The sequence below is a fragment of the Phacochoerus africanus genome, chromosome 5, assembly GCF_016906955.1.
Source record: "Phacochoerus africanus isolate WHEZ1 chromosome 5, ROS_Pafr_v1, whole genome shotgun sequence".
Classification (NCBI taxonomy): domain Eukaryota; kingdom Metazoa; phylum Chordata; class Mammalia; order Artiodactyla; family Suidae; genus Phacochoerus; species Phacochoerus africanus.
The window spans coordinates 2,287,349-2,315,165 of NC_062548.1; the positions used below are offsets into that span (position 1 = coordinate 2,287,349).

The 27,817-nt window shown below is 57.4% G+C and overlaps 1 protein-coding gene across 4 annotated transcripts in view; it reads right to left on the reverse strand.

Annotated features, from left to right (window-relative positions):
• Positions 1 to 27,817, reverse strand: part of ADAP1 (ArfGAP with dual PH domains 1) — an 82,273-nt gene that overhangs the window by 3,520 nt on the left and 50,936 nt on the right. For all 4 annotated transcript variants that reach the window (XM_047779380.1, XM_047779381.1, XM_047779378.1 and 1 more), the window contains 3 exons: positions 23,181 to 23,263; positions 16,729 to 16,841; positions 15,939 to 16,085 (listed from right to left, as the gene is read on the reverse strand). In XM_047779380.1, coding sequence (XP_047635336.1) covers positions 15,939 to 16,085; positions 16,729 to 16,841; positions 23,181 to 23,263 — 343 coding nt within the window. The remainder of the gene's footprint in view (positions 1 to 15,938; positions 16,086 to 16,728; positions 16,842 to 23,180; positions 23,264 to 27,817) is intronic.

The following is a 27,817-nucleotide window of genomic DNA, read 5'->3' on the forward strand; positions in this document are numbered from 1 at the left end:
CCACCTCCTCCCCACCCCTCCCATAGCATGTGACCTTTGCCCCTTGGCCACTCAGCCTCACTGTGGGCCCTGCCCCTAAACCCAGCTCACGCCTGGTGCCCCTAACCCCACTCCACTGGACCCAATTCCTCCAGTCTCTCCCTGTCCGGTCACTGGCACTGGCCTCCCTGCTCCTCTCAGGCCCTTCCTTGACTTGCTGAAACCAGACGGATGCTCTAGAGGCCCCTGGGCCCCCAGCACCTGCCCTCTGCCTGCCCTGGGCTCCGTCTCTGCACCAGGAAGGTGAAAAGGCTTCTGGGTAGAGCTGAAGACTGGCTCACATGCCTTGAGCCAGGTTGCCCCCCCATTAGGACTGCTTAAGGGATAGTCTTTTAAAGGCCTAACCCCATGAGACGGAGGGAGAAGAGTCATGACGTGCTGGGAACTGGAAACAGATGGAAACGTGACCCAAATTAGCTGCGTCTGAAGCCACAGAAAGGAAAGCTGAGACGCGGCCAGTCTGTTGCAGACGCCCAAAGGGCTGGGGAAGGCACAGCTCTAGGCTCCCCTGGAAGTGGGAGGGGCTCCATGCAGAATCGCCCCATCCTGGCAGGAGATGGAACCCGCCTCTTTGCAGAGGGCGAAAAGAAAGGGCCTTGGTGAGGCGAGAGGTGTCCCAAGCACGGGGAGTGTGCCTGTCAGGACCCCATTCTAGAAACAGTGAAGTTGTATGATGCCACACCAGGCCCGAGTCTCCTCCTGCTCCCTCTCAGCTCCCTCAGTGCTGGGGCTCTGGTGTATCTGACCAGGAAGGAGGGGGCTTCCCCTGGAGAACCTGACCAGCCCAGGAAATCTCTCACGGAAGCCAGAGAAAAAAGGGCACACAAGTGGGAAATAGCCATTTGGAAGAAACATAAACATTCTTCAAGGATAAGACAAGTTCAGGTTCTTGACTCACACAAGACGGTGCAGTAGAAGGACCAGAGCTTAGCTTCTCCTGTGAACACACCAAAATTACAACCAACTGTTGAGCGACCACTAGCGAAACAGACTAGAGGCTACCAGAAAAGATCTGCTGCACCCAAAGACTAAGACGAAGCCACATCAAGGTCGTGGGAGGGGTACTTTCAAAAGAGAAACAACCCCATACCCTCTGGGTGGGCAACCCACAGACTGGAAAATAAATTGCAGAGGCTCACACAGGAGTGAGAGCTGTGAGCCCCATGTCAGGTTCCCCAGCCTGGGGGTCTGGCACTGGGAGAAGGAGCCCCCGGGGCAGCCAGCATTGAGGGTGAGCAAGGCTCGTGTGCAGGAGACTCTACACTTGCAGGGCACACACAGCAGTCCATGTGCACTGGGTCCCAGGGCAAAGCGGAGACTTAATAAGAAATCTGGGTCAGATCTGCCTGGGGTTCTTAGAGGGTCTTCTGGGAAAACAGGACTGTGGGTCGTTGTCGGGAAGGACATTGGAGGCAGAGGTCTTAGGAATGGTCATCAGCATAAATGCCCCTGGAGGCTGCCATTTTGGGAAAATCTGGCCCCACCCACCAGGGCTGAGAAGCCCCAGGCCAGACAACAGACAGCATGGGGACGCAGCCCCACTCATCAGCAGACTGGCTGCCTAGAGTCCTGGGCGCACAGCTGCCCCAGTCACACCCAGAGACAAAGCCCCACCCACCAAGAGGGCCAAGACTCAGCTCCACCTACCAGTGGGCAGGCACCAGTCCCTCCCATCAGGAAACCTTCAACAAGCCCCTGTATCGACTTCCTCCACAAGGAGGCAGACACCAGAAGTGAGAGAGGCTACAACCCTACTGCCTGCAAAAGAGACCACACTAAAAATCGCTACAGAATTAAACGGCAGAGAAACACGAGTCCGACAAAACCCCAGAAAAACAGCTAAGTGAACTGGAGATTAGCAGCCTCCGGGAAAAAAGATTTTAAAAGATAGTAAGGGTGATCTGAGATCTTGGGGGAAAATTGAAGGCAAAGAAAGCTTTAACAAAGAGATTTAAAGAATAAACTAACCAAAATGAAAACTTCACTAGAGGGAACCAAGAGCAGAACACAGGAGGCAGAACAAATAAGCGAGGTGGGAGACAGACTGGTGGAAATTAACTGACACGGAACCGAATACAGACGGGCAATGAAAAGAAATGAGGACAGGCTAAGAGAACTCTGGGACAACTTCAAATGCGCCAGAATCCACATCAGGGGTTCCAGAGAGAGAAAATTCTTGACGAGATCGTAACTGAAAACATCCCCAACGGGGGAAAGGAAACACTCAAATCCAGGGAGCACGACAGGCACCATGTAGAATGAACCCAAGGAGAAATACCCCCGAGACACATACATATTCATCAAACTGACCAAAATGAAAGCCAAAACACTGAAGGCAGCTAGGGACAAGCAAGAGATAACACAAGGAAACCGGTAAGGTTGTCAGCTGACTTTTCAGCGGAAACTGTGCAGGCCCGAAGGGAGTGGCCCAGTATAGATAGTTAAAGTGATGACAGGAAAAAAACTTACAACCAAAGAGTCTACCCGGCAAGGCTCTCATTCAGATTTGAAGGAGAAATCCACAGCTTTAGAGACAAGCAAGAGCTAAGAGAATTCAGCACCACCACACCAGCTCTACAGCAAAGACTAAAGGAACTTCTCTAGGCAGAAAAGAAAAGGCTACCACCAGAAACAAGAAAATCACAAATGAGAAGGCTCACCAGGCAAACAGTAAAGGAAGGCAATCAGCCACATACGAATTTGTCAGAATGAGCCATCGCGAGGAGGGAACAAATGCAGGACACTGGAAGTGCCTCTGCAGTTAAGAGAGCAGCAACTTAAAGCCGTCTTGTGTATCTATAGACTCCTATGTCAAAACCTCATGGTAACCGCAAACCAAAACTCTATAATAGATACACACACAAGGAAAAGCAATCCAAACAATACGGAGGCCAGCCATCAAGCCGAAAAAGAGGAGAACAAAAGAAGGGGAGAAAAAAGACCAACAACCAAAAAAACCCCAAACAGTTTAACAAAATGGCAGTAAGAACACCGATAATCAGTAATTACTTTAAATGTAAATGGACTGAATACTCCAACCAAAAGACATAAACTGGCTGAACAGATACAAAAACAAGACCCATATATACGCTGCCTACAAGAGACCCTCATCAGTTGCAGGGACACATTCAAACAGAAAGTGAGAGGACGGAAGAAGATACTCCATGCAAACAGAAAGCTGGAGTAGCAGTACTCGTATCAGATGAAATAGACTTTAAAATACAGTTATGGGAGACAAGGACATTACATAATCATCAAAGGATCAATCCCTGAAGAATACATAACAACTGCAAATATCTATGCACCCAACACAGGATCACCTCAAGACCTAAGGCAACTGCTAAAAGCCATAAAAGAAGAACTCAACAATAACACAATAATAGTGGGGGACTTTGACACCCCACTTACAGCAAGGGACACATCAGACAGAAAATCACCAAAGAAACACAGGTTTTAAATGATGTATTAGACTAGATGGACTTAATAGATATTTATAGAACATTCCATCTGAAAACAGCAGAATGCATATTCTTCTCAAGCGTAAATGCAACATTCTTAGGATAGATCACATCAAGCAAGGCTCAGTGAATTTAAGAAAATTGAAATCATACCAGGCATCTTTTGCAACCACAATGAAATAAGACTACAAATCAACTACAAGGAGAGAAACTGCAAAAAACACAAACATGTGGAGCCCAAACAACGTGTCACCAGACAACCAGTGGGTCACTGAAGAAATCAGAGGAACTCAAACAATATCTAGAGGAAGAAATGTAGATGAAAACACAACGATCCCAAACCTGTGGGGCAGGAAAGGAAAAGAAAGAAAGAAAAGAAAGAAAGAAACCTATGGGGATGCAGCAGACGCAGTTCTAAGAGGGAAGGTGACGGCAATACAAGCCTACCTCGGGAAACAAGAAAAATATCGAACAACCTAACCTTACAGCTAAAGCAACTAGGAAAAGATCAAATCCCAAAATTAGTGGAAGGAAAGAAATCATAAAGATCAGAGCAGAAATAAATGAAATAGAACCAAAGAAAACAATAGAAAAGATTGATGAAACGAAACGCTGGTTCTTTGAGGAGATCAGCAAAATTGATACACTCTTAGCCAGACGCAGCACGAAGAAAAACAGGGCTCAAATCAGTAAAATTAGAAATGGAAAAGGATAAGTTGCAACAGACATCACAGAAACACGAAGAATCCTAAGAGACCACTACAGGCAACTATATGCCGATAAAATGGAAAACCTAGACGAAATGGACAAATTCTTAGAAAAGGACAATCTTCCAAGACTGAACCAGCAAGAAATAGCAAAGACGAACAGAGCAGTCACAAGTACAGAAATTCAAACTGTGATTTAAAAACTTCCAGCAGGATCTCCCATCGGGGCTCAGAGGAAACGAATCCGACTAGTATCCATGAAGACTCAGGTTTGATCCCTGGCCTTGCTCAGTGGGTAAAGGATCCAGCGTTGCCACGAGCTGGGGTGGAGGTCACAGACGCAGCTCCGATCTGGCATTGCTGTGGCTGTGGTGTAGGCCAGCAGCTACAGTTCCAATTCGACCCCTAGCCTGGGAACCTCCATATGCCACAGGTGCTGCAGCCCTAAAAAGACAAAAAATAAAAACTTCCAACAAACACAAGTCCAGGAGTGGATGACATCACAGGTGACCTCGGTCAAACAATTAAAGAAGAGTTAACACCTAACCTTCCGAAACTCTTCCAAAAAACCGCAGAGGAAGGAACATTCCCAAGCTCATTCTATAAAGCTACTGTCACCCTGATACCCAAACCAGATAGAGATACCACCAAAAAAATGAAGTTACAGGCCAATGTTACTGATGCACACAGATGCAAAAATCCTCCACCAAATACTAGCAAACCAAACCCAACAATACATTAAAAAGATGATACACCATGATCAAGTGGGATTTATCCCAGGGGTGCAAGGACTCTTCAGTATCCACAAATGAATCAGTGTGATACACCCACATTAACACTTTTTTTTTTTTTTCCTTTTTAGGGCTGCATGTTTGGCATATGGACATTCCCAGGCTAATGGTCGAATTGGAGCTGCAGCTGCCGGCCTACACCATAGCCACAGCAATGCCGGATCTGAGCTGCTTCTGCAAACTACACTGCAGCTCATGGCAACACTGGATCCTTAACCCAGTGAGTGGGGCCAGGGATTGAACACGCATCCTCATGGATACTAGTTGGGTTAGTTACCACTGAGCCACAACAGGAACTCCCACACCCCCACAAACTAAAGAGTAAAAGCCATACGATCATCTCAACAAATGTAGAGAAACGTTTTGGGGATAGAGGGAACCTACCTCAAGAGAGGAAAAGCCATATGTGACAAACCTACAGCTAACATCATTGTCAATGGCGAAAAACTGAAAGCACTGCTGCTAAGATCAGAAACAAGGTAAGTGGTGTCTACTCTCACCACTTTTATTCAACATAGTTTTGGAAATCCTACCCGTGACAATCGGAGAAGAAAAAGGAATCCAAAGTGGAAAGAAGTAAGGAATCCCCATTGTGCCACAGTGGGTTAACGCTCCGGCTTCTCTCTGTGGAGGCATCAGTTCAGTCTTCAACATGGCGCGGTTAGTTAAGGATCTGGTGTCGCTGCAGCTGTGGCGTAGGTCACAGCTCTGGCTCCAATTTGATCCCTGGCCCGGGAACTTCCATATGCTTCAGGGGTGGCCAACAAAAGAGAAAAAGGAGGCGTTCCCATTGTGGCACAGCAGAAATGAACTGACTAGTAACCGTAAGGTTGCAGGTTCGATCCCTGGCTCCACTCACTGGGTTAAGCATCTGGTGTTGTCATGAGCTGTGGTGTAGGTCAGCAGCTGTAGCTCCAATTGGACCCATAGCCTGGGAACCTCCATATGCTGCAGGTGTGGCCCTAAAAAAACAGAAAGAAGAGAGAAAAAGGAAAAGTGAAACTATCACTCTTTGCCAATGACATGATGCGTAAGAAATCCTAAAGACACTGTCTGAGAACACTTAGACTCATGGATGAATTTGGTAAAGTTGCAGGATACAAAATTAATACACAGAAATCAATTGCGTTTTTATATACTAACAATGAAAGATCAGAAAGAGAAATTGGGGAACAATCCCAATTACCATCACATCCAAAAGGATAAAATATCTAGGAATAAACCTGCCTAAGGCGAGAGACCTGCACTCTGAAAACTCTAAGATGCTGATGAAGGAACCTGAAGACAGAAACAGGTGGAACGAGATACCTGCTCCTGGATTAGAAGAATCAATATTGTCAAAATGACTGCACTGCCCAGGACAATCTACAGTCGCTGCAGTCCCTATCTAGTTACCACTGGCATTTTTCACAGAACAAGAACAAAACATTTCTTAATCTGTTTGGAAACAGTGAAGACCCCAAGTAGTCAAAGGAGTCCTGAGGAAGGAAAATGGAGCTCGAAGAATCAGGCTCCCTGCCCTCAGACCATCCGACAAAGCGACAGTTGTCAAAACAGCATTGTGCTGGCACAAAATAGAAATAGGTCAATGGACCAGGACAGAAAGTGCAGAAATAAACCCATGCACCTGGGTCAGTTAATCTATGACAAAGCGGGCAAGAACATACAATGGGGAAAAAAGTCTCTTCAATAATTGGTGCTGGGAAAACTGGACAGCTACCCGTAGAGGAGTGAAATTAGAACACTCTCACACCGTATACAGACTAAACCCAAATGGATTAAAGACCTAAATATAAGACTGGATACTATAAGACCATTAGAGGGAATCACAGGCCGAACACTTTGACAGAAACTGCAGCAGTATCTTCTCAGATCCACCTCCTAGAGTGATGAAAGTAAAAGCAAAAAGAAAGAGGTGGGACCTAATTAAACTTAAAAGTTTTTGCACAGCAAAGGAAATCATAAACCAAAAACCCACAGAATGGGAGAAAGGATTTGCAGACCAACTGGCAATGGATTAATCTCTAAAATACACCAATAACTAATGGAGCTCAGTGTCCAAAAAAACCAACCCAAAATATAGGCAGAAGGAGTTCCTGCTGTGGTGCACCAGGTTAAGGCAGGTTAAGGATCAGGTGTTGTCTCTACAGCTGTTGCACAAGTTCAATCCCTGGCCTAGCAACTTCCATATGCCTCCCCCACCCCAAATAGAAGAGGGGGGTGCAGGCAGAAGAGGACTTGTTTTGGCTCAGCAGGTTACGGACCTGATACCTCTGTGAGGATGCAGGTTCCATCCCTGGCCTCAATCAGTGGGTTAAGCATTCAGTGTTGCCATAAACTGGGGCACAGGCCACAGGTGTGGCTCATATCTGGTATTGCTGTGGCTGTGGCACAGGCCCCAGCTGCAGCTCCAATCCACTGGTGGCCCAGGAACTTCCATATGCTGCAGGTACAGCCAAAGAAAAAAAGGGGGGGAGGGCCAGAAGATCTGAATAGATGTTTCTCCAAAGAAGACACAGATGGAGTTCCCGTCGTGGTGCAGCCAAAATGAATCTGACTAGGAAACAGGAGGTTGCGGGTTCGATCCCTGGCCTTGCTCAGTGGGTTGGGGATCTGGCATTGCCATGAGCTGTGGTGTGGGTTGCAGACATGGCTTGGATCTGGCATTGCTGTGGCTCTGGCGTAGGTCAGCAGCTACAGCTCCGATTAGACCAATAGCCTGGGAACCTCCATATACGGCAGGTGCAGCCCTAAAAGGGACAAAAAGACAAAAAAAAAAAAAGACAATGACGATACAGATATCAATAAAAAGACAAAAAAGAAAACTTGCCCAGTGTTGCTAATTATTAGAAAAATGCAAATCAAAGGTACTATGAGGTACCACCTTAAACACCAAGCAGAATGGCCATCATCAAAAAGTCTACAAACAATAAATGCTGGAGAGGACGCAGAGAAAAGAGAACTCTCTTACACCATTGGTGGAAATGTAACTGGTACAACCACAATGGAAACCAGCTTGGAGTTTCCTCAGAAGACTAAAAAGAGAACCACCACCTGCAGTCCCTCTTCTGGGCCTCTATCCAGAGGAAACCGTAATTCGAAAAGACACTTGCACCCGGAGGCTCACTGCAGCAGTATCTACAATAGCTAAGGCATGGAGGCAACCTAAGTGTCCCTCCACAGAGAAGTGGATAGAGAAAATGCGGTACGAGTATTCAGTGTAATATCACTCAGCCGTAAAAACCCGTCGTGGCGCAGTGGTGAACGAATCCGACTGGGAACCATGAGGTTGCAGGTTCAGTCCCTGCCCTTGCTCAGTGAGTTAACGATCCGGCGTTGCCGTGAGCTGTGGTGTAGGTTGCAGACGCGGCTCGGATCCCGCGTTGCTGTGGCTCTGGCGTAGGCCGGTGGCTGCAGCTCCGATTGGACCCCTAGCCTGGGAACCTCCATATGCCGCAGGAGCGGCCCAAGAAAGGGCAAAAAGACAAAAAAAAAAAAAAAAATGAATGAAATAACGTCACTCGCAGCAACATAGATGGACCTTGACATTATTATGCTAAGTGAAGTTGTGAAATGCAAACATAATAAGATTTCATTTATAGGTTGAATCAAAAAAAGCATACAGGAGTTCCCGTCGTGGCTCAATGGTTAACGAATCCAACTAGGAATCATGAGGTTGCGGGTTCGATCCCTGGCCTTGCTCAGTGGGTTAAGGATCCAGTGTGGCCGTGAGCTGTGGTGTAGGTCGCAGATGTGCCTCAGATCCAGCATTGCTGTGGCTCTGGCATAGGCCAGCAGCTGTAGCTCTGATTTGACCCATAGCTGGGGAACCTCCATATGCCGTGGGAGTGGTCCAAGAAAAAAAAAGGCAAAAAGAAGACAAAAAAAAATTTAAAAAGCATATAAATGAACTTATCTGCAGACCAGAAACAGACTGACACGCTGAAAATAAACTTGTTATCAAAGGGGACAGGTGGCAGGGGAGGGATGGACTAGGGGTTTGGGATGGGCACATGCACACTGAGGACCATGGAACGCCTGGCCAGGGGGGCCCTGGGTCTAGCACGGAGAACTCTACCCAATATTCTGTGGTAATCTGTGTGGGAAAAGAATCTGAAAAAGAATGAATTATGTATTAACGGCATCACTTTGTTGTCCACATTGTACAGAAGTTGCCCAGCACATTGTAAATCAACTCTATTTCAATAAAACTTTTAAAAGCGAAAAAGGATAACTTCCAATTTAACATTAATAATTAGATATGATACTACAGTCATGAAACAAGAACACGGTACTTTGAAAAAGAACCACTGCAAAAACCCAAGGAGCTCTGAAGACTGAAACACAGAGAAAAGAAACAACCTTTTCACTAGAAAAGCTCCACGTTGAAATGTCCCAGAAAGGAGAGAGAAAAGGGGCAAAAGTGGGAAGAGAAGTGAACGGGAGAACCCACCTCAGACAGTCAGGGTCTGCAGAGCAGCAGTGCTGGGAGGTGCGAACTGCGAAAGGAGCGGAGGAAACTATTAAACAGATAAGGAAATATTCCCCACCCTCTCGCCAGACAGAACGTCTCTCCTTGCTCCCAACGCAGGAGGACGGCAAAGCCAGGCCCAGGCCTGGCATCAGAACGCTTTCTGGGGTCAGACAGACAGTGGTCCAGTGCCTTCCGAACTACGGAGAAAAGCGAATTCCAACCCAGGAGCCTCTGACCTGGTCAAGCTCTGTCTAAGTGGAAGGCCGGATGTGCAGATGTTTGAGGTCTCGGGAAGCTTGCGCTCCTTCTCGGGAAGCTCCTGAGGGTGGGCTCCACCCGGAGGAAGAAGTAAACCGAGACGGCCCTGGGATGTAGGAGGCGGGCTCAGCCCAGGACTGAGGTGTGGCCGCCGGAGAGATGCCTCCAGAAGGCTGAAATGGCTGCGGCCCGGGTGCCTGCGCACACCCAGCGACTCAGACAGTCCGTGGTGAGTTGAGTCAGTCACGAGCACATGGTTAACCAGGGGGGCAGAAAAAGACAACTTAGCCCCAGGGAAACAAACCCTCCTGCAGGAAGCGAAGAGTAATCAGTGTGCCATACTGCTCGGTTCTCACGGCGTTTTGGCAGCTGTGGCAACGTATACTTTGACGACAGACCTGGGCAGAATTGCAGGGTGAGGGTGATGGGCGAGTTGGGAGAGGAAGAGCCTGGGTGAGGTGAGGGCTGGGGGCCGCAGAAAACCAGTGCCTCGTCTGCCAGGGCCGGACGTCGGGTGACGGCCATGCAGACAGACCTGGCAGCCGCACAAGCATGTCATTCACATACATGGGCAGAATTCCCAAGGGATCAGCTGAAAAGAACATTCTCTGACAGCAACCGTACAAATGTTTTCTGAAGTTAGTCTCCCAAAGCAAGAGAAATCAAAAGAAAAACAAACCAATGGGACCTAATCAAACTTAGAAGGTTTTGCACAGCAAAGGAAACCATTAAAAAAAAGAGAGAGAGAGACAACCTATGGAATGGGAGAAAAGAATTTCAAACAATGCAGTCATTACGGGCTTAATCTCCAAAATATATAAAGTCATACAGGTCAACAGCAAAAAACAAACAAACAAACAAAAAAAACCCGATTGAAAAATGGGCAAAAGACCGGAATAGACACTTCTCCAGAGAAGATGTACAGGTGGCGAACAGGCCCATGAGAAAATGCTCAACATCCCCGATTATTAGAGAAATGCAAATCAAAACTACCATGAGGTGCCACCTCACACCAGTCACAACAGCAATGTCATTAATAAGTCTACAAATAAATGCTGGAGAGGGTGTGGTTAAAAGGGAACCCTCCTCCATTGTTAGTAGAATGTGAACTGGTACAGCCGCTATGGAAAACAGTATGCAGGTACCTCAGAAAACCAAACAGAACTACCATATGACCCAGCAATCCTACTCCCAGTCATATATCCAGACAAAACTTTCCTTGAAAAAGACACATGCACCCATGTGTTCACTGCAGCGCTATTCACAACAGCCAAGACATGGAAACAACCTAAATGTCCATCAACAGATGGATGGATGAAGAAGATGTGGTACATAGACACAATGGAATACTACTCAGCCAGAAAAAAGAACAAAATCATGCCATGTGCAGCAACATGGATGGAGCGAGAGACTCTCATACGGAGTGAAGTCAGTCAGAAAGATAGTTACCATGTGATATCACTTATAAGTGGAATTTAATCTATGGCATAAATGAACCTATCTACAGACAAGAAACAAACTCCCATGGACCTGGAGGACAGACTTGTGGTTGCCAACGTGGGATGGACTGAGGGCTGGGGGTTAGTAGACGCCGACTCCTGCATCTGGAGCGGCTGAGCAATGGCATCCTGCCGTGTAGCACAGGCAGCTGTAGGCAATCACTGGGACGGAGGATGAGGTGAGAGAAAGAATGTATGTGTTTGTATGACTGGGTCACACTGCCGTACAGCGGAAACTGACAGAACGCTGTAAATTAACTATAATTTTTTAAAAAACCTATACATGAAACCTCAATAAATGTACCTTCTTCTAAATACATTTTTTAAAAAAACACGAGGACATTGAGAAACAATTGCATATACAGGGAAATTAGGAGGTGACCATGCAGACCAGGAAAAGGCTCAGAAGAGATGTGAGCAGAGATGTTTACACCTCCGGTTGATCCTCAGCACATAAAGAGCCTCCACCAACCAATGAAACCCCCGAAGAAATAACAAAAATAGCAAACCCTGCGGAAGGGAGAGAATCTGATTTCCAGACTTTCCACGTTTTCAGACTCAAAAGTCCAGAGTTTGACAGAGGGAAAAAAAAAAAAAACAACCCACAAGACACACAAAGAAACAGGAAATGGCCCTTTCAAAAGGAAAAATAAAGCAACAGAATGAAAAGACAAGGACAGACATACTAGACAAAGACTTTAAAACATGGTCTTAAATATTAAATATGCTCAGAGAATTAAAAGACTGTTTGGAGAAAGTCAAGAAAATGCATGAACCAAATGGAAATAACAACGAAGAGATGGAACACCTAAAAAGAAACCAAGGAGTTTCTGGAACTAAAAGTAAAATCAGTGAAATGAAAATTTCACTAGAGGGATTCAAAGGCAGATACAAGTGGACAGAAGAATTAGCGAACTTGAAAATAGGGAAGTGGAAATGATCAAAGCTGAAGAACAGACAGCAAAAGGACTAAAAAAAGTCAGCGGAGCCTAAGGGACCTGTGGGACCCCACCAAACCGACCAACACATGCATTTAGGGGGTCGTAGAAGAAGAGGCACAGAAAGGGGCAGAAAGGCTATTCAAATATGGCCAGAAATGGCACAGATTTGATGAAAGACATGAACAAAGATCCAAGAAGCTCAACAAACTCCAAATAAGACGAACTCAAAGAGGCCCAAACCGAGACACATGATCAAACTTTGAAAAGACAAGGAATTTTTTTCTTCTTCTTCTTTGGATGCCCCAGGCATATGGAGCTCTCGAGCCAGGGATCAGATCCGAGCTGTGGTCTCGGCTGAAGCCTGGATCCTTGATCCACTGTCCTGGGCCGGGGATGGAACCTGCGTCCCAGCAGTCCCAAGACGCCCCACAGTGGGAGCTCCAGACAAAGACTCTGAGGGCAGCAAAAGGGAAGTGACCTGTCACAGACAAGGGATCCTCAAAATAGATCATGAGCAGAATTCTCATCCGAAGCATCGGGGGCCCTAGACAGCTGGCCGCCACGTTCAAAGTGCTCAGAGCGAAGACAAAACCTGTTGACCAGGAATCCTGGATCCAAGCGAGACGGTCCTGCCCAGCTGAGGGGGAGACCAGGACGCTCCCAGATACTATAAGCCTAGGGGTTTGTGACCACGCCGGCTGCCTGCAAGAAATGCTCAGGGAGTCCTGCAGGGCAGAGGCAGGGACCTCGCCAGTCCCTCCCAGCCGTGTGGAAACACAAAGGTAACGGTGGCAGCTGTAGAAGCCAGTGATGAGTAGCAATGGCTTGTGACTGTTCTTGGGTTTTCTATGCTATGTATTTATTTAGTGCTTTTCGGGGCCGCACCTGCGGCACACGGAGGTTCCCAGGCTAGGGGTCGAATCAGAGCTGCAGCTGTCTGCTTACACCACAGCCACAGCAACGTGGGATCCGAGCTGCGTCTGCGACCTACACCACAGCCGCAGCAACATCGGATCCTTAACCCACGGAGCGAGGCCAGGGATCGAACCTGCATCCTCAGGGATACCAGTGGGGTTTGCGACCCCTGAGCCACAAGAGGAACTCCTACCTACTTGTTTTGAAAGACTAATACTTACAGAGTTCTCGTTGCGGCCCAATGGGTTAAGAACCTGACGAGTATCTGTGAGGATGCAGGTTCGATCCCTGGCCTCACTCCGTGGCACTGCCGTGAGCTGAGGTGTAGGCTGCAGCTACGACTCCGCTCTGGCATTGCTGTGGCGTAGGCCACAGCTGCAGCTCCTGTTTGACACCTAGGAACTTCCATGCAGGTGCGGCCCTAAGGGGAAGAGAAAAGGAAAGGAGGCTAATGCGTATACATGAAAAAGAGCGTCGTGTAAAGGCTCGCGCTCTAACCTTGGGTCTTGACCCCAAGCTGTGTCTTCTACGTACTTTAGGAGGCAGAGCCTCTAAGATAAGTAGCAGTTTAAGTTTCGGAGCACACGTTGCGTAAATAAGCCGTCTGGTGACAATCAGCCACTGACGTCACGCGTGGGGACAGAGCTGGAAAGTAGTAGTCAAATGTTGTTATTGAAAAACGTAACATTCGAAACACAGCTGTGTATCCGGTTGAGAAAGTCACAACTTTAGTCTGTTAAGTGCAGTCCCTGCGGTAACCACACAAAGAAATACGACAGCACGCAGACGTTTCACTACAGAGGGAACAAACGGAGCTCCTGTCGTGGCTCAGGGGGTGAGCAAACAGACGGTCTCTGAGGACGCAGGTTCGGTCCCGGCCTCGCTCGGGGGCCGGAGGATGCAGCATCGCCACAGGCTTCTGCACGGGTCGCAGTGTGGCTGGGACCCGGTGTGGCCGTGGCCGTGGTGTAGGCTGCAACCGCGGCTCCGATTTGACCCCTGGCCCCGGGAACTTCCATGTGCTGCAGGTGTGGCCGTAAAAAGAAACACACACAAACACAGACAGGAATTGAGGACGTGAACGACACAGACCTCTAACCGCAAAGCGACAGGTGAGCAGAAGCGCCTCCTCACGAGGCGTCCCCGTGAACGTGACTGCGCGAACCCCTCCCGGTCGAAAGGCAGAGGGGCCCGAGGGCATAAAAACGCACCCACGCCGCACCCTTGCTGCGGGAGACGCCCTTAGCTCCGCAGGCGCGAAGACAGGTGCAAAGGTGAGAGGACGGAGGCGGATGCTCCGAGCAGAAGAGCGACAGAACGCCAGACAGAACAGGCTTTAACCCGAAGACGCTCCAAGGAGCGAAGAACGTTACCCAGGAGTGAAAGCTTCCGAAGGCAAATGATTCAGCAGCGAGGAAGCAGCCCTGACGACGGGTCATCAAACTGTGTCAAAGCAGAGACTGATCAACGGAAGGGGGAAGTGGCTCCCAGACAACACCTGGAGGCCTCGGTACCGCCTCTCGGGACGGACAGACGCCCCAGCCGGGGCAAAGTGAGGGAACAGAGGCCTGACCACACCCAGCCGACCGCCCCGCCACACACGCCCTCCACCTGGCAGCGAGAACACACGAGCGCACGCGGTCTCTCGGGTGCGTTCGGGAGAGACCGCACGTCGGGCCACCGCTTAAAGCTCAGTAGATTTTGAGAGACAGAGCTCATCCCACGCGTCTTTGGGCACCGCAGGATGAAGGCGGAGAACATCAGGAACAGCAAACTGAAACATGCGGAGAACTGGGGAAATCACCCAACTGGTCAGAGAAAAGAGTCACAGGGCCACCAGAACACACCGAGAGGGAGGTGAGCAGGACAGGCCGACTCACCAGCACCTGCGGGACGCAGCCAAGCGGTGCCGGGAAAAAGCAGGACAGCTGCAACTGCTGGTAACTGGAAAATAAGAGAGCGGCCCGACAGCCTAAGGAACCGGAGAAGGCAGAACACGTTACACCCAGAGCCAGAGGAGAAAGCAGAGCGGAGCAGGGGGACGGAGACCAGGAAAACAGCCGCGGAAACACACGGGACCAAAGTTGCTTCTTCTAGAAGATCAATCAAGCTGACAGAGCTTGCGCTGGATGGACTGGGGAGACAGAAGATTCCAACCACTCAAGTCAGCAGCGAGCTGGCGACGTTTCTACTGCCTGTGCCGGGACAGAAAGGATGCTGAGCCGTGGACAGCCGCACACCGACGAACCCGGGCACCGGGACGGGCCCGGGAATGAGTCCTCAGACGCGCAGCCGAGCCGTCGCCGCCAAGGGTGCCGGGAAGGCGGGAAACCCACGGGCCGAAGGAGGAAACCGGACCCTTCCTTTACGTCAGGTGTAAAAACGAACGCCTCGGGACCTAAGTGTTAGCGCCCCAACAACGCAGCTCTTGGAAGAAAACACAGGCCACCGCGCGGGCTCTGGCCGTGATTTCTTGGCCACGACGGCAGAGGCACAGGCCCCCAAGGAAAGAGACACGTTGGGCCGAATGAAAACTTGAAAACTTTACGCCAAAGACACGGTTCCCTGGGTAGAAGCGGCCCACGGGATGCAAGAGAACACAGGCAAACCCTCTGTCTGCGGAGGGGCAGTTCCCACCCCGCGCGTACTGGGGCCTCCCAAGGACAGACCTGGAGGGGTCCGCCTGGGGCTCCCCCGACCTCGCTGGGTGGGGACACCAGGGTGCCCAGGTGCGGGGGTCGGGGAGGCGCTGTGCCAGCCCGGCCAGCTGCTGCCCTCGAGGTGCCCCTGCCCGCGGGCCCCGCTGGCGCCGTGCTCCTCGTGGCCCAGCCTGCCCTCCCCCGGGCCGGCGCCCACCTTCCCGTCCTCGTGGTAGACGAAGATGTTCCGGGTGCTGTTGTCCTTCAGGTAGGTGACCTGCAGGCCGTGCGGGTGGCCGATCTTGGCCGGCTGGAAGGTGGCATTCAGGTGCTCGATCTTCATGACGGCCTTGGGCTCCTTGGCCTGGGAAGCAAGGCCGGGCCTCAGCGCCGGGCAGGCAGGGGGCTCTGGGTGCCGGCCGCACACCTGCTGTGCTGAGTGGCTTTGGGCGAGCTGCTTACCCTCTCTGGGCCTGGGCTGCCTGGGCTGAAGTCACCTCCTGGGGGTGACAAGGCCAGGCCTCCCTCTTGCTGCACCTGTCCCACCAGTCCCACCTCTCCCCGCCCTGGGCCGTAAATGGTCGTGCGGGGGGCCGCGGGCTGCCGTGGTTACTGGATCGCGGGTCTGGTCTGACCTGGCCTGGTCTGGAGGGGGGGGCCTTTGGGACCCTGCAGCTGCTCCCCCCACACTGCCTGGGGAACTCAGGGCCACCCCAACATGTGCTAGCTGGGTGGGGTGACCCCTGACCTCAGCCAGTCCCCTCTGTCCCACCAAGACAGGGCTGGCCACCTCTGTTCCCCCAGTGTCACCCAGTCACAGGAAGTGATGGACCACAGGGTGGGTGGGGTGTCCCGTTGGGGGGTGACGTCCCCCCAGTGGAGGGGGCAGCACACCCGCCAGGAATGGCACAAGGGCAGCTGAGGATGTGGCATTGCTGCCCAGGGCCAGTGTCCCGCTGCCGCCGGCCCCTGGGTGGGACACCACCCCTGCCCCGTGCCCAACTCACGTCACTTCTGTTGAAATATTTCAGGGCCCCCTCACGTTCCGTCAGCACAAACTTCCGGCTTAGAAACTGCCCGTTGTCCCGGCCGCGCTTCCAGAGAAAGCCTTCTCGGTATCCTGGGGGGGGGCAGGGGCAGCTGGTCACCGTGGGCCAGGGCGCCAGGCGCCACCCTGACGGCACAGAGGGTGCGCCGGGCCGATCTGGCCAGCCTGTGCGTAGACCCCCCCGACCGGGCCGCCCCTGCCAGCCGCTCGGGGCCCTTTTCCTCGTCCCCTATTGCTGTGGGTGTGCCAGGCACGTGGCAGTGAGCACGGCGTGCGGGCTCCGTGTGCCGCCTGTGAGCTGCAGGCGGTCGCACGCCTGGCCACGGCCCCCGTACCCACAGGTTTCGCAGGTGTGAGGAAGGACCTGGGGATGGGCGAGCATCCCGGATGTTCCTGCGGGCCCAGGGTCACCGCAAGGGTCCTCGCAAGAGGGCTCGGAGGGAGACGTGGCCCGGGGAACCCTGGGCACAACGCGGACCTGGCCAGGAACGCGGCGCCCGCCCCGGAGCCCCTGGAGGGCCAGCCCCGCCCCACCTTGACCTCCAGGACCGTGAGGACCATTTAGGTCGGTTCAAGGCCCCACACTTGCGGTCAGCGTCCCAGCCGCGGTGGCCGCATCCACCCCAGAGCCGCCTCTGGCCCTTTGCCCTGAGCCTGTCCTGGGACCTCGCGTCCCAGAGGGTCCACCACGCCTGTGCTCCAGGGGCCTGAGCGCGCTCGACGCTGTCTGCCAGATGTTCCCACGCTGCTGCCGGCTCAGGGATGGGTCCTTCTGTCACCGGTGGGCCCCGTGGCTGCCGGCCAGCCCGAGCGGGACCCTGGTGGCCGTGGCCATTGCCTTCTGACACCACTGCCAGCGCCCTGCCTGCTGCCTCCCCTGGCAGCCCCGTCCCGACACCATGGAGACAAGGGGCGAGTCCCTGCTCTCGAGACACGCAGCCATAAAGAGGCGACAGCCCGGCGTCCATGGGACAGGGCCAGCGGGGCCCCTTCCTTCACTCACAACTCCGAGGTCCCTGCCCCCTGGGAGCCTGTGGGAAGACGTACCCCTCGGGTGCCCTGCACGCAGCACAAGCAGGCATATCCCCTCTGTGTGCCGGGGCACAGGGCCCCCACCGTGTCCCCAAGCTCAAACAGGGCCCTACCTGGAATGTTTGTTGACTGGCTAAATGAGCACTCAGGCCAGGGCAAAGCTGGAAGTCCACTTGCCTTTGGGTGGAGGCCAGCCTCTCTGGACCCTGCATGAGCTACACGGAGCAGTGCCCAAGGCGCGGAAGACGTGGGGGCTGGTGGCTGCAAAGAGGGTCCTGCCCTGCCCGAGAGGCGGGCCCTGAGGCTGAAGCACAAAGGCGCCGGCCCTGCCCGCCCTGCCCAGCAGGTGGCAGCAGCGCCTAAGGCCTGGACGGGGGTCTGCGCAGCCCGAGGAGCGCCCCCCTCTTCACCTCCCACCCCCGCTGCTGTCTCTGCTCACAGGTCCAGGTCCAGCCCAGCGGCCCGAGTCTGCCCGGCTCCCAGGCCCAGGCTGTCCCCGACAGCAAGCCGCCAGGATGCCTAATTTCAGGCACCGTGACAGCAGCGGCAGTATTTTCGGATGGGTACTGGCCCGGGGCCCTGTCTGCTCCAGCAGACGGGCAGCTGTTGGGCCTTCAGCCTGAAGTCGGCGGCCCCTGCCCGCCCGCGTCCAGACCCAGGCACAGCCATGGGGGCACCTGCCCACCACGCTGGCTCCCCTAGGCTGCTTGGCCCCCATGACCTGTCCCACACAAGACGGGCCCCTCCAGGTAACACACAGCGAAGCTGGCTGTGCTAGGAGGCTGGGAAGGGGCGAAGCGCCTCACTCAGCATTTACTGAGCACCTGCTGAGTGCCAGGCCCAGTACGACCCGCTGAGGTGAGAAGCATTGCTCACTCCCAGGGACAACCACAGAGGCCCCCCACCTGCCACTGGAGCAGGGCAGCGGGACCTCCTAGCTGCAGGGGGCAGGGGCAGCCTCGGGGCCAGTGGGCAGTTCCTTATAAAGTTAAACCTGCGCTGGAGTTCCTGTCATGACACAGCGGAAACGAATCCAACAAGGAACCACGGGGTTGCGGGTTCAATCCCTGGCCTCGCTCTGTGGGTTAAGGATCCGGCGTTGCCGTGAGCTGTGGTGTAGGTCGCAGATGAGGCTCGGATCCTGTGCGGCTGTGGCTGTGGTGCAGGCCGGCGGTTACAGCTCTGATTCGACCCCGAGCCTGGGACCCTCCAGATGCTGCGGGTGCGGCCCTAAGAAGAAAGAAAACAAAAAATAAGTTAAACCCGCGCTTCCCATGTGACTCAGAGAGATGGGAAGAGACAAACGCGACGGAAACTGGCTCACGTGCTCCCAGCAGCTTCGCCGTCAGCGTCACGGGCTGGACACGGCCGATGTCACCCAGCTGGGGGCCGAATGGCCGTAGCGGGGCTGCTGCACTGAGAGGGCTGGGCACCCGGTTCACAGGCCCCGGGCGGGCCTCAGACCACAGCGCCATCCAGGGAGCGACCTCCTAGAAAAGGCACCGCTGGGCGGCTGCAGATCAGGGCTGGAGGACCGACCAGAGGGGGCTCGGCAGGCGGGGACCTGCAGGTCGCATGGGTGAGTCTCGCTAACATCTTTGTGGACTGGAGCAGGGACCAAGCGGCCTTGCTGTGAGGAGTCGCATGGCTGGCGGGCCTCTGTGCCCAGGCCCCAGGCTGGCCCTCCAGGCTCGCCATATGGCTTGTGCCTGGCAGGGCCCCGGTGGAGGGGTGTCCTCTGGGCCAGACGCACAGGGGATCCCCCACTCCGGCCACCTGCCCAGGAGGGCCAGGGGCCTGGTTTCCAGGTTCTGTTCCCCAAGAGGTCGACACGGGAGCCCCCACCCCCACCCCAGGCTGCCCGGCACCTACAGAGCTGGGGTGGGGTCCCCGCCATCGGGGCTGTGTCACCCCAAGAGTGCCCCCCCCACTTCTTAAATCCAAGACCCACACACAGACTCCATCACAGAGAGCAACGGACCTAACCCCAAAACGCAGGCAGAAAGTGGCAGAGATGCCTTGGGCCCCTTGCACCTGCAGCGATGTCGCTTCGTGTGCCCGCAGTGGCCCCGTGCCCCCGCCACACGGGAGGGCAAGCCTGGGCGTGGGGTGGCGGGTTCCTGCCCCTAGGGCTCCACTCTTGGGGGTGGGGTGCCCCCCGAGGCAGGAGTGGGTCCAAGCTGCAGTGGGAGGTACTGAGTCTGCTGGTGACAGGGGCGCCGGGCCCCTGGACAACAGGGGCCATTGTCGGCCTGTGAAAGGCGGCCCTTGAGGCTCTGGCTCCAGGCGGGGATGGTCTGGGGACGGAGCCAGGAGCAGCTGCTACGCGGGGTCACCCCAGAGACGCGCCTGCAGGGCCTGGGGCGGTGGGAGGCGGGGCCTGGCCCAGGCGCCCCCGCGTCTCTACTGCATTCTCTCGCACACCCGTGACCTTGGCCGAGGGCGGCAGTGCCAGGCTGGCACGGGCCTGCCGTCCGGGGTCGTCACACCCTCCCATACCTGGGCTGTGGGTGCTCAGCCCACCCCCACCACGTGGAAACATCCAAGCCAGGCGGGTGCCCGAGAGCACCCAGAACACCGCCGCCCCGGCCCCGGAGCCGGGTCCACCCTGAGCCCCCCTCTGCCCGTGTTCACCGCTGGGGGTGCTGGTCGGTGCCCGGCCCTGGCCTTCGCGGCTCATCTGACGGCCTCTGACTGCTGACCCCGACCCGCCGCGGAGGCCGGCCCTCTCTGCACTGGGAAGTCACGGCCTGCTCCTGTGCCTCACAGGCATCCAGGGTGACACCCGGGGACCGCGTGGCCCTGGCGCTCCTCCCGCGCGCCCTGGCGGTGGACGCCTCCTCCGTGGGCACCCTAAGCGCGGTGGGGGCTGGGCTCGCCCAAGGCCCTGGCAGGTGCCATGCACGGTGGGGGGGACCCCACTCCACTGTGACCTCAGGTCCCAAGCAGCCCCTCTGAGCCCGACCCGGGCAGATGGGCCCCCCAGCCCAGGCCTCCCTCGGCCACCTCACCCCTCTGAGCGGCTTCCCCACGCCCTTGCGGGTTCCCCTTCCCGGCACTTCCGCCTTCTTGGTGGCTGTGGGCGTGTCGTCCCTGTGCTGTGGGAAAGTGCACTGTGGCAAACGGGGGGCAGACTGGGAAGGACCCACGGGAACCCCCAGTGCTCCTGGGGGGGGCGGGGCCTTGCAAAGAACAACGAGCCGGGCAGGCGGCCAGGGAGCACCAGTCCAGTCGGGCCTGTAGGAGGCCACCTGTTCCACCTGCCCTGGGCGGTGGGAGTGGGGGCGAAGGCTGGGGGGAGGGTGGGCAAGAGGAGGCTGGGGGCTGCTGAGGCCTGGCCCCTCCCTCCCATGGAGCGCTGGGCAGCGGGGCCCAGCACTGGGCACCCTGCATGTCCCCTTGAGGGTGGCCTTGCCCCAGGGTGGTTCCCTGCTGGTGGCCCCCAGGGCCCCATACACCCAGGGGTCCCTTCCTGTAAACCTCAGGGCTTGGCCCAGTGGGGTGCAGGTTGAGGGGCCCAGGCATGAATTTTGAAGGCTAGAGGAAGAGGTGGCATTAAGACTTGGGATGATGGCTTTAGTGAAATGGGAACCAAAGTGCCTCTTTAAAGGGCCTCTGTGCGGGGTCCTGTCAGCAGCAGCCACCTCTGAATGGAGGGCAGAGGGGCCCAAGGCTGGGGGCTCCCCACCTGGAGGTGATGTGTGAGTCTGCGGAGCTGGGAGGGCCACGGGGACCAGTGCTCAGAGGTGGGGGCACATGTGCACAAAGGCCCTGCGGACGGAGTGGGGAGCCGGGGCCTCAGGCTGGAGGAGGGGTCTGCTCCCCAGTCCCTCCACAGAGTCCCGGGACCCAGCTGAGCTCGCCTCTCTTGTGCCATCCTGCAAAGGGCGGGCCCTCTGCTGCCCCCCGACACACCGCAGATGGCGCCCTGCAGGCCTGCACTTGTCCGGGCACAGGTGAGACCCAGGCCTACACTCCTCTGCTGCCCTGAGGGTCTGACGGAGAAGCTGGGCCCTCAGAGGCCACCCGCTCACCACTGCCACCTGCAGGCCTCACCCCCGTCCCTCGTCTGGGGCGCCGAGCCCTCTGGAGGTTTCGGGATGTTTCACGGGAAGGATGGCAGTGGTGTCGGGGCTTTGAAACGGGGCCTCCTGGCCGGCCACGGGGCCACAGCCTCCGGAACCATGGGGAGCCTGGCCGCAGCCACCTGACACCCAGACACACCTACAGGTGCCCACCCTCCCACACCCACCGGGAGGATCCGTGGTTGTGCCGCCCTGAGCACCCCCGCTTTCTCGAGAGGACTCCAGAGGCAGAAAGGCCATCGGGACGAGGTCACACGCCCACCCCAGACCAGTCTGGGCCACAGCTGAGACTGTTCCTGACACTTCTGTGCAAGTCACACTCGCTGTTTGCTCACGGAACCCAAAGGTGAGGGGTGGGAAGTGCCAGCCTGCTGCAGTGAAGCCGCCACCGGGAGAGGCAGAACCGGCAGAGTAGACACCGGAACAAAGTCCTGACGGCACTGACTGAACCCCTAGATCAAGCCATGCCTGAAGCCAGAACAACCATGTGAGCCTATCCATCTCCTGTTTCCTGGACTGGGTTGGATTTCTGTTGCTCACAACCAGAGATCCTGATACAGGAACAGACGCAAAATCCTGCCCCTGCCTCTGAAACGAGGCCACAGGCTGTCATCACAAACTGCTGAGACGTTCAGGTGTGGGAGACGCTCGGGGGTGAGTCTCCCCGGGGTCCCAGAGCAGGGAGGCAAAAGAGTGTCCGGCCACCCCCCCCCCCCCGCCTCAGGGATATCAGGGTGCATGACAGCTCTCTGGGTGGAAGGGGCTGAGTCCGGGCCGCACACCAGACCCGGGCCGCGTCAGGGGCCTCCGGAGGAGAGGGACGAGGAGTGGCCGCTGCGTGGGAGCGGGGACTGCACAGAGCCCCTCCCCGCCTCCCCGCTCCCTCTGCGCCGCCTGCATCTGACCACCCCCAGCAGCACACGTCCACACGCTGACCAAGCCCGGCACCTGCCCCACTCGCGGTGGTGCCGCCACACTCTGGGGCCGCCTGGGTCCCCGGGCCACCCTCGTCCATGCCCCTCCCACCAGGATCCACCCACCCTGTGGGCCCCCCCAGGGCAGAGGCGCCGCCCCCACCAGCCCAGAGGTCCCTGGCCAGCCTGCGGTTCCCCCCGCGCCCCCATCCTCCGTCAAGGGTCAGGGCTGGGTGACAGCCGTGGGGCCCCTGGTGCCAGGTCAGCCGGCTCAGTGTCAGGGGCCGACGGACAAACACACACACCCCACGTAGGCTCCAGGGGTGGGGGTGGGGGGGCAGAGACCCCGAAGGACGGACGGACGGGTGCCGCAGCCTCACCTGCAGAGTAGGGCTCCTGCCTCTCGGGGTGGGTGAACTCCTGCCGTTCGTACTTGGCGCGGATCCACTGCTCCCGCAGGAGTCTGGGGAGAGAGAAGTGCGGTGGGGACGGTGCTGGCCTGACCTCGGTCCCTCGCAAGGCTCCGGGCGGAAGGCGGGCCCTGGACACGGTCCCGCCACCTCGCGGGGGGGGGGCAGGCGGCAGGGTCCCCAGGCCTGAACTCCAATATCGTCTGCTGATGAGACAGCTTCACCCCTTGACACCCCCCGGAAAACCCGAGATGTAACGCCCATGCCGTGAATCCACCCACTGGCGTGCGCCATGCAGGGGCTCGGGGCACAGCCGCAGGCTGTGCAGCCGCCACCACGAGCCAGTTCCAGAACACTCCATCGCCCCCAAGGAAAACCCCGTACCAGTCAGCAGTGCCTCCCCCGAACCCCAGCCACGCGTCCGCTTCCTGTGCGGTCGTGTCGGCGAATCTGTGACGTGCGGCTCCCCGCACGGAGCGCGTGGGCCCGTCTCCCCACGGAGGGGACCTCTCCCCTTTACACGAGCTCGGCTGGCGGAGGCTGGACTCACGCTGGGACCCAGGAAGGGCAAGGCCCCGGGCGACAGAGGGACACACCCCTCGCCCCGCCTGCCCTCAGCGCACCAGGCCAGCCGGCCTGGGAGCCGAGGCGGGAGGAGAGCCCGCTCCAGGGGCAGCACGACCTGTCCGCCGCCTCCTCCCCTCACCCCAGACCAGAAACGGGGTGCAAGATGCCCTCTCGCCCCAGGGCCCCGCGCAGCCGGGGGGACACACGGCCGCTGTGCTCTTGGCTCAAAATCCTCAGTGCCCCTCCCTCGTCCTTCCAGTGCCCACATGGCCTTGTGGCCCATGGCCTGACCTCGCCTCGGCTCTCTGCCCACCCGCGGCCCTGCCAGCCCCGGCCGCCTCGTCTCCGTGCGCTCGCGCTGGTGTGTGCCGAGACCCCATCCCCAGAGGGCTTTCAGCTGCTGTCACCACGGAGAGGCGGACCCCCCTCGGGCGGACGAGGCCGCCCCCCCGGACCTGCCATGACCCGGGCGTGTGCCCCCCAGGTGGGGGGAGGCCTGGCCCGGCTCCGCCCCTCCATCGAGGGCATCTTCCAGAACAGAATGAACAGGAAGCCTCAGGCATCTCGCTGGGCCCGTACGGCCATCCTCAGGGCGGGGCTCACACCCAGTCCCCTGCTACAACCCCCCCCTCGGCTGGGGCTCGGGGACCCCAGCTCTGTGGCTGTGCCCAAGGGTCTCTCGGCTGCACAAACAAACTGCCCCAACCTGGGCGCCTCACAGCAGCAAGGACGAGGCTCCCAAATCCGAGGCCAGACCTAAGGCAGGCGCGGGGCTGGGTCCTTCTGCTCAGCCTGGGAGGGGCTGCTCCGGGGGTGGGCAGGGGCGCTCCTGGGGCTGTGGCCACGGCCCCCAGCCAGAGGCCTCTCCCTGAGTGTCTGCCTCCCTGGGCCTCTAGGAAGGACACCAGCAGAAGTCACGTCCTGGCACAGTGGTTAAGGTTGCGGGTTCGATCCCTGGACTCGCTCCGTGGGTTAAGAATCTGGTGTTGCCCAGAGCTGTGGTGTGGGTCGCAGACATGGCTCGGATCCCATGTGGCTGTGGCTGTGGCGTAGGCTCGTGGCTACAGCTCCGATCAGACCCCTAGCCTGGGAACCTCCATATGCCGCGGGTGTAGCCCTAGAAGTGACCAAAAAATAAAAATAAAAAATACAAAAATAAGGACACCAGCCACCAGATTTCAGGCCCACCCTAAACCCAGCATCTCACATCTGCAGGGCCCCCACTTCCAGGTGAGGGCCCCTCACAGGGGTCTGGCCTGTGACCCTGGGGATTCAGAGGCATCTTGCACCCCGTTTCTTGTCTGGAACAGGGTAGCACCCCTGGCCTCCCAGCCGCGAGGAGGACCCGGGGCCCCCTCTGCTCACAGCCACTGCGGGCTCATCTGCACCCCATCAGGCAGGGTCCCCTGAGGCCCAGGCCACTGGCTGCCACAACGCTGGCCCTGGGGCTCACACCTACACCGGGGGGGTCGCCAGGCCTGGCACTGAGGCTTCTAGAGGGGCAGTGGGAGGGAGTCCTGCTTGGCAGAGCGTGCCCAAGCCGCTCCGCCACCAGGGGCCCTCCCGCCGGCGACAGCCAGGGTGCCTGGGCCAGCCCTGCCGCAGCAAGGGTCCTGACTTCCTGAGACCACCCAGCCCAGCCTTCAGCCGTGGGGAAATCCAGTGTCAACAGGGTGCCCATGACACCCTGGGTGTCACTGTGCTGGTGGTCTCGGGGCCAGGATGAAACATCCGTGTCCTGGGGCTCCGGGGAGCCCGGCATCAGGGCCCGGGCCTTGAGGCCAGCGTGGGTCCCCCTCACCCAGCACAGTGGGAGCTGGGACCAGCAGTGGCCTCCGGGGCCCACTCCTGCCCTGCACCCACCCACCGGCTGCCCGGCCCCAGGCTGGGGGGCCGGGAGGAGGGGCGTGTGGTGGGAGCGGCTGCTCCCAGGTCGCTTTACTGGTGCTCAGCCCCAAGTCATAAGCTTTAGGGCACCCTGCCCAGAGTCGGGGCCTGGGCTCTGCCCCCAGGGAGGTGACCCTCGGCCTCCCCTCCTGCTCCGTGAGCAGGTCACCCAGGCCGTCCCGGGAGACCACTCTCCATCCTCAGGGAGCCCTCAGACCCCCGTCCCAGCTTTCATGTCCACCCGCCCCAAGCAAGCCCGGGCCTCTCGGTGTCCCCGTGTGACTTCGGAGGCTCTTGCACAGCAGACTGTGTCCCCCCACCCCCCAAATTCAAGCTGGAGTCCTCCCTGCGAGGCCTTGGGTCCAGGCTCGTCTGGGAGCAGGAGCTCCGCATCGCTGAGTTAAGGCGAGGTCACCCCGGACCGCAGCCCTGATGAGAAGGGGACGGCCGGACACACGCCACAGCGGGGCGACCACGGGAGGGCCCACCCCGCACAGCCCCAGGGCCGGGAGGCACCGAGTTTCTCCCGCTTAGCCAGGAAGCTGGCACAGAGCCCTCTCCAGCCGGGACTCTGCCCAGGGCCCCCCCCTCCACCCCCCCAACCTCTCTGCAGGGAATCAGGGGCTGCGCCTGCCCAACCCACCACGCAGGGGGCAGGAGGGGTGGCTCCGTGGGAGGCCACGCTGCGAGAAGCCAACACGGCTCTCCCTGGGGCGTCGGGGTCGGAACCCAGCTCGGGTGACAAAGGAAGGGGCCTGGGTACCGGGCCTGCCACTAAAAGCAGCCGCGTCCCAGACCCTCTGATCCTTATCCCAGGCCCATGGGCTCCGAGCTCCGGACGGCAGGAAGCAGGGGGACCGCAGTCTCCAGGGAACGCGCCCTGGGCCAGACCCCGGCCACCCGACCCACCACCTCACCGTGTCCTCGTGACGCCCTGGGAGCACGCAGCACCGTCCCCGCCTCACAGCAGGGAAAACCAAGGCCACTGGGCCTTCGCCACCAGTGGCGGGGTCGGGGGAGGGGCGCTGCTGCAAACCTGCCCTAAGTGTGCGCAGCTGGGGAGGCGGCTCCCCACAGTCCACATGGCATTCACAGCCCTCTCCACCGCCGCACAGCGCCCCACAGTCTACACGGCCTCCCCCCCTCCCCGCTGCCGCCTGGTTTCTCCACCTTCTCCGCCGGCATTCACACGGCTCCCCACCGCTGCGCAGCGCCCCACCGTGAGCTCAGCCACCAGCCTCCGCATCCTGGTCTCGGGGCCGCCTGGTGAGCCTTCCCTGTGGGTGTCAGCCTGGAGGGGCCCTTCCCAGGACCCCACCCCTCCCGGCATCCGTGGCTTGTTCTGGGCAGACCTGAGCCCCCCTGAGAACGAGGAGGGGCAGCCTCGGCTCCCGTGAACCTTCACACAGTAGCGGCTTCTGGAAGGTGGGGCCTGATTGGGGTTCAGAGCCCCCTCCAGATGGGGACGCCCGGTTACCTGGGAGGCCCTGAGCTGACAGGAACCAGGACTCAGAGGGCCGACCAAGCACCCAGCGGACACAGGCCACCCGTGCCGACAGGTGGGGCTGCAGGGTGTGCAGGCCGGCGGCACAGCCCACAGAGCAGCCGTGCTGATGCCGTCAGGGCTCGGGAAGGGCTGCCGCTCTGCTTTCAGGCCGGGATGGAGACGGCCGGGTGGGCGCGGCGCTGATGTCCCCGTGAGCCCAGGAGAAGCGGCCCAGGTGGGACATCTCGGGACTTGGGGTGGGGATGGAGGGGGGGGTGCTACACTGAGGTGTGAAGCAGGCTCTGAACGGGCCCGCCTCCCAGGCCCGTGGAGCAAACACCTGCTGAGGCCCCGGCACAGGACGCAGCAAGCCGCCACCCGCAGCAAACACACGCGAGGCACGGCCCCTAAGTTCCCAGGGTCTGGACCACCGCCCAGCCCTTCTGCAGTGGCCAGCAGCCCCTCCGCGGCCACCCCGCATTCACATCGACCTGGAAACACAGCCCCACACACCCAAGGTCTGCAGTGGCACCAGGTGGGACTCACAGAGTGAGTCGAGGAGGAGACCGCGCTGAGCCAGCAGCAGGGAGGTGCTGCCCCGGGGCAGGGGCCCAGACGCAGCCGCAGCCTGAGAATGTGCGGCTTGCGAGCACCTGGCCCAGAGACC